This window comes from Melanotaenia boesemani, chromosome 3 (assembly GCF_017639745.1).
Source record: "Melanotaenia boesemani isolate fMelBoe1 chromosome 3, fMelBoe1.pri, whole genome shotgun sequence".
In the NCBI taxonomy this organism is placed as follows: Eukaryota; Metazoa; Chordata; class Actinopteri; order Atheriniformes; family Melanotaeniidae; genus Melanotaenia; species Melanotaenia boesemani.
In genome coordinates this window covers 37,001,286-37,014,459 of record NC_055684.1, presented here as the reverse complement: position 1 = coordinate 37,014,459, position 13,174 = coordinate 37,001,286, and the positions used below count along the sequence as shown (strand labels likewise).

The 13,174-nt window shown below is 39.1% G+C and overlaps 1 protein-coding gene across 1 annotated transcript in view; it reads left to right on the top strand.

The window, feature by feature from the left end:
* The first annotated feature begins 2,077 nt into the window (after nt 1–2,077).
* suclg2 (succinate-CoA ligase GDP-forming subunit beta) overlaps nt 2,078–13,174 on the top strand; it is a 133,049-nt gene continuing 121,952 nt past the window's right edge. Inside the window, exon 1 of the mRNA XM_041980250.1 lies at nt 2,078–2,175. Within this exon, the coding sequence (XP_041836184.1) occupies nt 2,092–2,175 (84 nt within the window). The 5' untranslated portion in view covers nt 2,078–2,091. The remainder of the gene's footprint in view (nt 2,176–13,174) is intronic.

The following is a 13,174-nucleotide window of genomic DNA, read 5'->3' as shown; positions in this document are numbered from 1 at the left end:
TGGCTGCTATCTATGCAGATAAAAAATACACAGTTTTTGCTCTGAGAGACATCCGAAAGAGAAAAGTTTGAATTGCATTAGTCAGGGCCATTGATATTCAGAGAGTCCAGAATATCAGTTCCCCTCAGAAGAGAAAGTGTCACTGTTGAGATAAATTTAAGAGAGAGCGAGCGAGAGGAGAAACATGTAATAGAAACAAAACCCTGGAAATGCTCAAGTGAATTCTGCTTGGCATTGGCTTGAAGAATGTTTTTTCAGACCTACTTCTGAGCATGCCAATCTTCCCTGGCACACAGGCAGGGTGGGCACTTCATGCATTTTGTACTGAAATACGAGGCCAGAGCAGCACTTCTCACTTCATTTGCGCTTTTACAGTGTTTATGTTAAACTGGTCTGCAGTAAAAGAATATTTGGTTGTGTGAAATATGGATGACTGATTATCAAAAGCTCCCATCCAAACGAAGGGAGTTAAGAGCATAAAGATCAAATAAAGATGAGGCACATTCTCTCCAAGTCAGCATTGCATGGGCCGCTGCTTGCACGTTTTAAAAGTTTTCCAAGTCTTTTTTCTTTCTTTCATTTCTTTATATATAGACTTAGTTATTTGAGCATAATGGGGCTCAGATAAGCATCTCTTGGCTTTAGCTGTTCATCATCATCTCCTCCCCTCTGTCTTGTCCTCTGCTGCCTGCTGACACTGATGGTTTCTAAGTGAGTATCTCTCTCTCTCTCTCACTCTGTCATAATCACTGCTCTTTATGATCGGTTTGCCCTCTCTGCCCTTTCCAGATGCGGCATGTAATGAGGGCTCTGGAGGACTTTGTGAGTGGGCTATTTAGCTATTCAGACAAGATCAGCTCACACATCCCACGCTCTCTAACTTGACTCCCTACCAATACCTTTCAGCTGAGCACAGAGATTGTTTGTCCTGCTCACAAGGTCACATTCTGAATGGAGCCCGAGTGGCTCCAACACTCAACACCCATGACGGGCCTTTTAGTGTCTACTTATTTCATGTAAATTGATTGAGTGATTAAAATGAACACCTTGAATATTCTATTCAAATGGACAGATATAAAGATGAACTGTGACCGTTTTACAGCAGCAGAAACTACCCAAATGGTCTTCTTCCCTAATAGAAAAACGAACAGTATTCAACCTTCTTACAATCACCATAGAGGTAACTTTAAGTAATTAAATGGGATTCTTACGCAACACATTGATTTCATCAGTTGTTTGCATATTTCCATCACCTTTACACTATTATACACCAGTCCACTAACATTTATAGCACAGTTTCACTTGCAGTGCTGCCAGACTTACAACACAAGTATGTTTTTTTCAGAAATAATGAGCTTTACATTTTAAATTAGCACTGCAATACACTGAAAAATATAAGCAAATATATATTATGTGCTTATTATGTATATTATATTATTATTAATAACAGGATTATTCAGGTATGTTGATTATGTCTGTGTAGATTCATACTGAGGATATTCTTTAGATACTGAAGATGACACTGATTAGAATATAATTAAAATGATTATAATTGAAACCTAATATAAAAAAGTGTTTAAACATGCATGGACAGAAAGTTTGATTATACTTATAAACTTCCCTGTAAAGTTCAGGTTTTGGGATGATGATGATGATGATAACAACAACAACAACAACAATAATAATTTATTTATTTATTTATTCATTCATTTTATTTAATAGAATATAATTAATCATTCATTTAGATAGGATTAGAAATTTGCATATCAACTAGATTTTTAGTAATGGCGACAAGGAAACTAATAGGAATGCCTTTTAGATATGCCTACATGAAGTTTTGTTTCTTAATTGTAAAGAACCTTTAATAAAAAGGAAAAACTGGGATCAGCTTTGCCAAGCAAAGCCGCTGTTTGTCTCATATTAGGCAACATTATGTGCGCTTGAAGTACCTCATGCTGGGCAGTTTGTTGCACATGCTTTGCTGTACAAATGTGAGGGTCTATATGAAGCCCCGCCTTTTTCGTCCCACTGGCCTATGAACAGCTCTGCACGTGCTTTCTGCGTCACCACTCTCTCGTTTTACGTGTCAACATGGCGGCATCCATGGCATCCCAGGCTGCAGCAAGAGGACTGAGGACAGCTACATCTAAGCACATTCTTTTGGACAGACTAAAGGTATCGTTGCAGCGCATATCAGTGACAATCCGTGGCTTTCCTCACGCGCGTTAGTTGTGTTGTTGTGCGTCCGCTGTCACCGTCTCTGGAAGCTGCTAGCTAGCAGCTTAGCATGTGTGAGTGGAGAGGGGGTTTGACAGGTCACAGTTCAACTCAGACCAGTGGTGACATAACGGCGCTCGCTTCACTGCAGACAAATAACTGTTTTTACATTTGACATAACGAGAGCTGTTGCTGAAAATTATGTTTACTGAGTGCGTTTCTATGAGGAAAATACCACTTAATTCTGTGCTAAAGCACAGTCCTGTCTGGAAGTTGACAAATAAATTCAGCCTCTATTTGTCTGACTTGACCTTAGCATGCTGTGCGTGCATTTTTGTCTGTAATAACTTAAGAAAAACACATATGCTCTAATATATATATATATTCTAATATTTTATTTGAATACTCATTGTCCACATTCATAGCTTATAAACATTGAGGTAGACTTTAATATCCCCCCTAGGACATAGCTAACACTTCTGAACTCCGGACTTATTTCAGATAAGACCTCAGTACAAGGGTTAACTCTTGCATTTTGATCTTCTGGTATAGATTTTCGAGCTGTGGATGATCACTAACTAACTGGATTAACTCAGTCTTTGTACACAATTACAAATAAATTGCAGTTGGATCATCATCTGTTTAGCAAAGAACTGAAGCAAAAGCTGCCAAAGCAACTGAAAGGAGTGTCCTAAACCCCTGACAGATAAAATATACCAGGCGGGTATTTATTTATTTAAAATCTAATTGACCGCCAGTCTTTTATTGGAGCACATTACTTTATTTGAAACTGAGAGAAATGAAATGAGAGCCTTTCTGCTGCAAGATCCTTCCAGCCTTTCTCCCAGGCCCCACTTCTTCTCCTTCCACTTGGAGATGAAGGAGATGTAGTGTTCTCTCCCACTGATAGGTTGCTGCCCAGAGCAGGTGCTTCTCTTCAGCCTTCCCTCACCCTGGTTGGAGAAAAGGTTACAGTTTTGCTGTGAGCATCTACCTTGCAACTTTGTTCTTTACACTGGTTCTCAATATTGCAAAGAGAACAGTGTTAAAAAAGGAAATAAGCTCACTTTGAGAGAAGGCTGCAGAAATCCTCAGTTACAGGACTTTCTTCTTTACTATTGTGGTTCATTTAAATGTCATTCAGAATAATTCAAAATCACCTCAATCAAAGTTACTGGAATATTTTATTCAATATCACCATATGTAATATAAAATAATCAAAATAAACATTGGAATATCTAGTATTTTTGGGATTTAAGCAGCAGTTTTAATAGAATTTGGGCACTAAGCAGTTCAAATGTAGTTAGAACATCATTATTATAACATTATTGTTGTCTCAGGTCATACAGCATACACAGTCTTGTCTGGAGGAATACAACGCTTCATTTCCAAAGACCATTTAAATAATATATATATATAATATATATATAATATCCAAATATTTTGGATATGAATATTCCCTTGTGATCGGACGGATATGTTAATGATGCAAAGTTCATTCTTGGCTGACAACACGAAGGGATTGTGTTCCTTGAAGTTGCAGATGTTTTTTTTTTTTTTTGGAAAAAACCATTACTTGTTCATATGTGTTGCAACTTTTACCCTCTACGTGCGTCTTATCTTGTTTGTGCTTTCTTTTTACGTAAAATCTAAGACGTCCACTTTTAAAAGACTCTGTAATTTCTATTCTTAGTTAAGTTGAGCTTGTTCCATTTTATACACACAGGAAGGGATTTGATTTGTTACCCAAAATATGGCTGATGCCACAACGCTTAGGCTAGATCTGGGCATTTGGTTGACTTTGACCGAAATACAAAAGTACAAAAACCTGACTGATGCTGAAAGGGCGCAGACACCAGAATCTTTGCTAGCCAAACCAAATCTTATATCTCGATATTTTTTACCTGAATCACGATATACGATATATATCTCAATATATTTGCCCTACAAGCAGGGATGCAGCACCCAAGACCAGCTTTGTGATATCCCACAAAATCGCTAAAAACAGTGCCGCTCTCCAGGCGAACCGTGGTGAGAAGGATCGAGGACATTGTGGGGAATCTTAAACTTCAGCTGCAACGTGAAGTGGCTAGTTTTGACTTTTTCTCTTTGGTCTTGGACAAGAGTTGTGATGTCCATGACACAGCCCAGTTACTCATATTTGTCCGTGGGACAACGGACTTCAACATTAGAGAGGAACCGGTAGTAATGCGGTCAATGAAAGGACGACAACAGGGAGCGATCTATTCACGGAGGTAAATGCATGCATGGACACACTGGGATTGAAATAGGACAGACTGGCAGGTGTCACAACGGATGGTTGTCCCAATGTCGGCCTTTTGAAACATATGCAAGATAAAAAAAGATAAAATGACTGAAATCGATGCGGATCAGAAACTGGTATTTTTGCATTGCGTTATACATCATGCATGTGTTGTGCAAGTCAGAGCTAAAAATGAACCATGTTATTGATGTTGTAACTGAAATGGTTAACTTCATCAGGGCTTGAGTGTTGAATCACAGACAGCTTGTTGGAGGAGCATGAGACTGAACATCGTGACATCGGCTACCACAGCTGTCAGATGGCTCAGCCTGGGCAAAATGCTAAAAAGAGTTTGGGTCCTGAAAGCAGAGATACGAGAGTTTTGTGAGAAGAAAAGCAAAGACACCCCAGAGCTCTCGATGACTGGACGGCAGATTTTGCCTTTGCTGTTGATGTGACTGCTCCGATGGATGAACTGAACACCAAACTGCAGGGCAAGGGCCTTTTTCTTCATGAATGCACAGCCTGGTGAAGGCTTTCATGAGAAAGTTGCAGTTTCTTTCAAGCCAACTGGAGAACAACACTCTGACTCTCATGCAAACTAAAAGATGACCCACTATCAGCTGATCACCTCCGCAGGTCATGCATGTTAGGAGCACTGCATGGAGAGTTTTCAAGGCGATTTGAAGATCTCAGAACAATTGAGGATGAACATACATTCCCAAATCCAGGTATAGATCCTCTCTCACGGAGGATCATTTGTCCGCTGTGCTTCGCATCTCCACCTCACTTGTTAAAGCCCATCAGAGACTAGATTTCTTTCACTGAACAGAAATAAGACCTGAAAAATACCAAATGAGGTGGTTAGACAACAAATCTAGGCATGTAAAGGAGCCAACTATCATTCAACTAGGACAATCATTATTATTATATGATGTATTTATTTAATATTTGGAGTGTTAAGACAACATTGTGATGTTTTTAGAAAGCTAAGAACCTCTTTCCAACAGTATATGAAAAGCAAAAATGTTTTTTGCTGTCAATTTGACTAAAAATAATCATTTTGTTCAATATTGTTTTGGGAAATTTCATTGAATAAATTGCATTTTTTGTGAGACAGGCTCACTTTTTCACTGCTTAATCATCACATTTACTCTTACCAGTCTTACCAGCTTGTCAGAACAAAGCCATTTGCTGCTTTTTATAAGAAATGCAGTTCATGTTATGTAAAATAGAGTTCAGCCTTTTGGCCCTGCACAATATTTTTCTCTTTCTCATGTGGCCCCATGGAAAGAATAACTGTGCGCCTCTGCTGTAGACCGTGTGAGAAAATGGACGAGAATTCTTGGATAGTTTGTGGACTGGACAAGCTGAGGCGTTTACATGACCTTTTTATTCTGATTGGACGTTTGATCGGATCAAAAGTGCTCCATGTGTTCACAGTTAATGTGGATTATTTGCTGGTTAATTAAAAATGGAATAAATTCCACATCTTGATCTGATCATCTTAATGCTACAATTCTCCTTGTGCATGGATCATTTCCTATCTTTGCTTTCGTTGCTGTACCTACCATATACTGTACACAATGAACATGCATGCAAGACCTCATTAAAACTACAAGTCTGTGTATCTAGAAGTGCACAAAAACCAAACCAAAACAAAAAAAATCCCACAAGATATTGTTTTGCAGTTGCATACTCTAACAAAATAACTCTTGCAAAACTTCTAATCTTACTTTTACCGGCTCTTGTAACCTGCTTGTCTACTGCTCCCCCACTCGTCTCGCTCCCACTCTTTCTCTGGTTCTCCCTCTCTCTTCAACAAGGTGATAAGAGTAATGATCAAGGATTCTCTCTGGTCTGCAGCACAGTATCAGAGCCTGAACTGATTGACAGCCAGGTATCGCCACAATAGAATCAAATCAGCTCTGACAGTATGTCAGCTAAGCTGAGAAATTCAATTTACCATGATTTGTCAACAACAATGCAGAGGACATCACAATATTCAGATGGTTAGGCTCCAGGATGCTCTTAAAGGAATGGTGGGATGTTGTTGTTTCTCTCTCTCTCACTCATAAATCAAATCTCCTGAATTCTTGTCTGCACAGCGAGATAATCCTCAGGCTGTTTTTCACTGTCTGCACACAGTGGTGAATTTGTAAACATTTGCCAAGTTTTTATTTTTTATAAGGTGTTCATGCTTAGTAATAATCCAGGAGTGTGGAAGCCCATCGTGGTCTGAAGGGGTGTAGGGAGGAGAGAGGTGTCCTGAATATTTTACAGAGGGGGGTGGAGAGTCCTCTGCTTCTTCTGCTGGAACTTCAAACGGCAGGAGGTTTCCCCATCTGTCTCAGCAAGAACACATTTACATTTCCTCCCCGCAAGGAACACTGGAGGACGGAGTTAGCTCTTACTGGATTTGAATATCACTCTCCAAGGTTAATAGCCATTTCTGTAGCTGATGTGGTGCTTTGGCTTTTTCAATAATTTACAACGGCTGCAGTCATTAGGAAATGTTGGCAGCCTCTGAAACGAGGAATGCACTGAATGACTGTGGCACTACTTGCAGTTTAACTTCTGTTCTGTTGAAGACAATAAAGAAAAGTGTGAGTGATGCAGAAGTAGCTAAAAGAAGATGTCGGAGTCCCAGCTTTGATTGATTAGAAGTGCAGAATATTGAAGATTATGGTCCAACTCTCCATCATCTTTGAAATTATGACCTTAAACATATTTTAAGTAGGATTTGAATTTCAAAGTGAGGTTTGCCTGCGGCTTCTATCTGTGAACTTCTGCGCCAGTGATGAGAATGTGACTTGCCCTAAGTAAAGCCAGAGAGATTTAACAGGTCCATCTTTCTGCAGGGATTGAAGTATTTCGGCGCTGTGCCGGATCTGCGCCGAGATAATGTCGACTATCATCATGCAGCAGAGGATGCAGCTTCGAGCGGACCTTGGAAAACGTGTGGTGGAGAAATCCTGCTGCAGTTTAGATGCAGGCACAGATGGATAGGATACAGCAGAGACGTAGCTGGAAACGTAGTGCGTCAGTTTTATTGGCAGGATTGAGGCTAAGTTTATGAAGCCTGGTTTTTATCTGTTATTTACACCACATATGTTCCGACACACCCTCTGTCTGTCCGCTGATGGGAGTGTGTTCACCTGCATGTGTCATTGCACTCGGGGCGGAGGAGAACTGTGCACACACGACCATGTAGTCAGAGAAGACATGCCGTCGTTTCAGTAAGGTAAATAACGTCAGGCTGTTTAGGTTTTACATGCTGCGTGCATGAAGAAACGTTCAGACGTCAGCCTGACGTTGCTGAAGTTAGCTTCTGACCTGTGATATACATAAAGGGCCATTCCACTGCATTTTGGGGACCTTGACCACAGGTCATACTGAAAAACTACCAGACTTGGGATCATCAGATCTGGACTGAATTATTCTAAAGAGCTAGCAGATTAATTGAAGCAGTTTACGGTTTGTGAAACCTTTATTCAGTGTTAGCGCAACTGTTAGAGAGGTGGGCTTGGGTCTGGAGGGCCTGGGTTCAAGCCCCAGGGCCAGCAACTGAGATGAACCATTGTGGGCCGCTGAGGGGTTAGGGGCCTGGTTTAAATGCAGAGACGGAATTTCCCAGCTGGGATTATTAAAGTATATATAGTCTGTTTATGAAAATACATAAAAGGCCCATTTGTTTATTTAGGTATTGTTTGCATATAAACCACAGTAGACCTGTGGTCACTTCCAGAAAGGAGAAAAAACATTCTGGGAAATTTGTGCTTAAATCCTGTTTCTGTGTCCCGGTGGTGCTACTGGTCTTATTGTTGGGAAAGTAGTTGTACAGTGTCAGATTGCAGCTGCAGATTGTAATAACACCACATACAGTTCAGTAAAGAAAACTAAAATATTTATTGGTGTTTCCTGGTTGTTTTGGACAGACTTTTCCCTGAAAACTAACACAATTATTTTCCCTCTAACTTAAACACAAAAAAGTCTTTTTGGGATGTTTCAACTCTGAAAAGCCGTTGAGTTGGTTTTAAAGTTTTAACAAGCTTTATTAATACATGTTTGATTGTTTTAATGCCAGTAAAGGTAAAATTCATAACAAAAATATTTAGTATAGTGCTATCAACCATCTAATTATCTTTAAACGTGTATCGGCCCAGAATTGTACCATCCTGGATCCATGTTTTAAACCTTAATGCTGCAGCCAAAGGCTATTTATTGTCTGTTTGAAGGTAAAGGAGTGCATTGATTTTCTTGTCCACACAGGCAGCCTCTCTTCCTCTGCGTGCCTGCTGTTTTTAAAGTTTTTCCGTTTTTAAAGCAGTCCCAGCTGAGCTTGTAAAGCTGGTGCATGTTATGCTGAACTGAACAAAGTTCTACGTTGTCCTCTGGTGTAGAACCAAACTCTTTTGGTTAAAAAGACTTTCACAAGACAGCGATGAGATCAGTCTGTTAGGGCCAGTTTTCTCCTGGATGTTGACCCAGATTTACGTTTGACTTCTGGTTTTGTCTGGTTTTTGTGGAGTTACATTCTTCTGCTCTGGGTGGTAGCCGTGGACTATTCATTATTTTTTTAATTAAATTTTTCAATCGGTGGATAAAATCAGACATAAGGGTGTAAAAAAAACAGTGATCCAGAATATATCTGTTCAGTGATCCGGTAGTATTGATTTTAAAACCAAAAACAACAATACAGTAATTATTTGAAGTCGAAGTAGACAAAGATTAAAATGGTGATATCCAAACGATTAAGGTTTATTTATTGACCCCGAGTAGGGCTGGGCAATATATCGAGATTTTCAAATATATCGAGACTTTATCAGACACGATATAGAATGAGTTAATATCGTTTACATCGAGATAGCTTGTTTTGAGTTAAAAGCATCTTTTCTTTTGCATTTTGCACAGCTGTATTTTTGTTATGGTCATTGAAAAGTATTTTTCATTCATTTTGTTTTAGGAGCATTTAATTTAATATAAAGGTACTTTAATTTCAGTCAACTGTTTTAATGCACATGTGCTGCTGATCCTTAATAAAAGTGTATTTAGCACTGAATGCTGTAAAATAGAAATGTCTCTTAGGTTACTTGACAAAAAAATTTTTTTTTTATATATATATATATATATATATATATATATATATATATATATATAGGGAGAATTTAGAGTGTCCAATTAACCTAACATGCACGGTGTGCATGGACGGTGGGAGGAAGCCGGAGAACCCGGAGAGAACCCACGCATACACGGGGAGAACATGCAAACTCCACGCAGAAAGGCCACCGCCCTCAAGGTTCGAACCACCCCCCAGCCAAGATTCGAACCGGTGACCTTCACCGCAGCCTCACAGCAAGAAGGTCACCGGTTCGAATCTTGGCTGGGGGGTGGTTCGAACCTTGAGGGCGGTGGCCTTTCTGCGTGGAGTTTGCATGTTCTCCCCGTGTATGCGTGGGTTCTCTCCAGGTTCTCCGGCTTCCTCCCACCGTCCATGCACACCGTGCATGTTAGGTTAATTGGACACTAAATTCTCCCTAGGAGTGAGTGTTGGCCCTGCGACAGACTGGTGACCTGTCCATGGTGTACCCTGCCTCTCACCTGTTAAAATGCTGGGATAGGCTCCAGCTCACCCGCGACCCGTAATGGAATAAGCGGTCAAGATAATGGATGGATGGATATATATATATATAAGAGAGAGAGATTGTATGTTGTGATTCAGGTAAAAAAAAAAAAAAAAAAAAAAAAAATTTGGTTCATATTGCCCAGCCCTAACCCCGAGCACTTTCGCTTAAATTAGTCAGTTTCCCAGGAACGGTAGTGTGTAACTCTGTGGGATAAATTGTGATGGATAGTTTACCCTTTAGGTGATCTACAAAGTATTTCCAGGCATTTAGATCCCGTCCAGGAGGTTTACAATCCAGCTACATAATGTGGTGTTTATTTTGAGACTCCATATGGCAAATTCACCATGAGTGATCCATGATAACATCATTATTTATCAAATCATAAAAAAGATAACTATCACTGCTATGTTGCTAGGAGACAGAAATGATGATGAAGCCACTTCCTGTCAAACTTTCCACCAATCAGCGAGCTTAAATTGACAGTAAAATTTAATCAGGAGCAGCCAAAACAAGTGTTCAGAAAGATCTGTGTGCCTAGAAAGAAGAAAAATATGCTTGGCTAGAATAAAGCCAAGAAGATGTTTTTGATGCACAGTATTGGCAAAAACTAGTTTTATTTGGTTTTGTGATGATAGAAGTTAAATAGTAGCATAAATAACGGTTAAAAAAATGGTGGAAGAAGTGTAAATATGTAAATAGTTTTCTCCTGAAGGCCAAGACTTTTGGCTTTTCATTTTTTATTTGATTGTATGTAAAAGTGTTTCTGCACGTAATTTTACATTAAAAAGAAACGGGTGGACCAGACAGTAAAAACAAACAAAACAAAATATGTTAGTTTTGAGGGTTAATGTATTTTACCAAATCTAGAAAGCTTCACATTTCATGTCACCATCACTGACGTCTTCAAAGCAACACTTCGTCTGTCACAGCAATTCTCCATGTTGGTACCTGTGGTCAAGGTCGAATATGTAAGGCACTCAACTTTTGATGTAGTGTTTCATTCTTAAGTTGCCTTCATATTACTGCGTTATCATCTCTGCAGAAGTGACACGTTTAAATTTGGCTCTGTATGCCCCTCTTATTAACTATGCTAATTACTGAAATCCCTATCTGTAGAGACACAACAGTCAGGTTTTCCTTTCTTAAGCCTGTCTGCAAGAGATTAGAGCTGCCCTGCCTAAAGACCTGCCAATGATGCAAATCTCACTGATCTAAATCCCAGAGCCATGCTCTGCTGCTCTCGCCTCTATCTCTGCTTCTGTTCTATCTGCAGCTCTGTAACACGTACATGTCTTTTCTCTCTCTGCACTCAAATGTTCTGGGCATGACCTTTAGCTTAAAAGGCAAAGGCATAGAAAACTACAAGTTCACATTAGAGTAGAAAGTACATCTTTAATGCCCTACACATGCACTTTAGTAATTTCTCCCTGCTTTTTTGGATTGCATTAGAAAGTACACCAGATATAAGATTTGGAAAGAAATCTAAAAAGTCTCTTGATGTATGCCTTAGCTGTTTGCCTGCTTTTAAACAGGAGGATATATCTGTGAGTAATACAGGCATGTTCATGAGAGAAAAGCTTAGATTCTTTTTTTAATTCCCTGCGTCATACGTCACCTCTGAACAGCTGACTTATTTCACTCTGCTTGTCTAATTGCAAAACAGTCGTCATTTATGAGTTATAGAGACGTAGCAAAGTGCCACCTCATTAACGGAGACACATTTCACCGCAATCAGTACAGCAATGATTCTGATCGTCGCTCCGAGGAGTGTGTGTGTGTGTGTGTGTGATTCAGACTGTGTTCATGGAAGTGGACCCTATAAAGTTCATTTTAAATTTTTTTCTGGATGGTTGGTTAAATGGATCGGGGACAGAGATGGGTTCATAACCTGAATGGGAACAAATCAATTACATAGATTTGGTGAGTCTGTTAATTTCTTAAACATTTGATATTGCCCCTTAAGGCGCATTCTGGTTAATTAACTCCACAGTCATTTGTCGACACTAATTAGGTGGTGTCATTTCAAAGGGTTAGGATCTGGGCATGCCAAGTAATTAGGATTTTAACCCTGCGACACATCTGGGGGATACTGTTTTATAATATGTAATGTTCAGTGACTTGGATTATCAGTTTATAACTAGGCTTCGTACAGGTGAGAGATAGAAAAATGGAAAAAATTTTCTTTTAACTGTTGTTACAAAGACATTAATTAAAAAAAAAAAAGTATAAATCATTACTGCTTGATTAGGCATTATTTTCATACCTATCTCTAGTAATACTTACAGTCTTTAAGCTCCTTGCAACACGTATAAAAGCTTCATCTGTATTTATAATGAACAGTTTTAGGAAATGAAAAAATTCCTTTTGGTAATTTGTTAGTGTTTTTATTGACTTCCTGAAGGTGGTGAGTGATGAGGGCGGTCGTTAAGGTGTCCTATAAGTTATCGATTGACTTGTACAGCAGCAGCTACTCTGTGTTCCGCATCATTACTCAGAGCAGACTTTAACATATCAGTTGCTTCTCTTCATCAGCAGAGCGCTGGGCATCATAGGTTGTCATGTTGCTGCACCCACACAACAACCACTGAATATAGATGGTATCATAGATGGTACCAGTCTAAAGCTTAGACACACCATCCTTTTATTTTTAAGAAATAAAACATCCCACAGATTTGCAACAAACTCATAAAACAACAGCTAAGCACACTTATGTTTCTGAATAATTGTAGGGAATAGATTAGGGCTCTATTAAAACAACATTGGTATTTTCCTCTGGGATTTTTTATTTTTCACTTCATTTTATAAAATTAATTTAAATTCCTTTTTTTTCTCTACTTAATTTTTTCCTCTTGAATTCCATGTTTTTTATGTTTTATTATGTGACCTCATTTTTCCAGCGGACTGTTTCTTATCGTGTGACGGGTGTATAAAATTAAAACAATTTCAATAGGAAAATATCCGATTCATATTTTAATTTTAAGTTTTGTTATTGGACAGTTGCTTGACAAGAAAGCAAGTCAGCCCTAGTCCGGGATCTGAACCTAGACCGGCTGCACTGAAGAGCTGT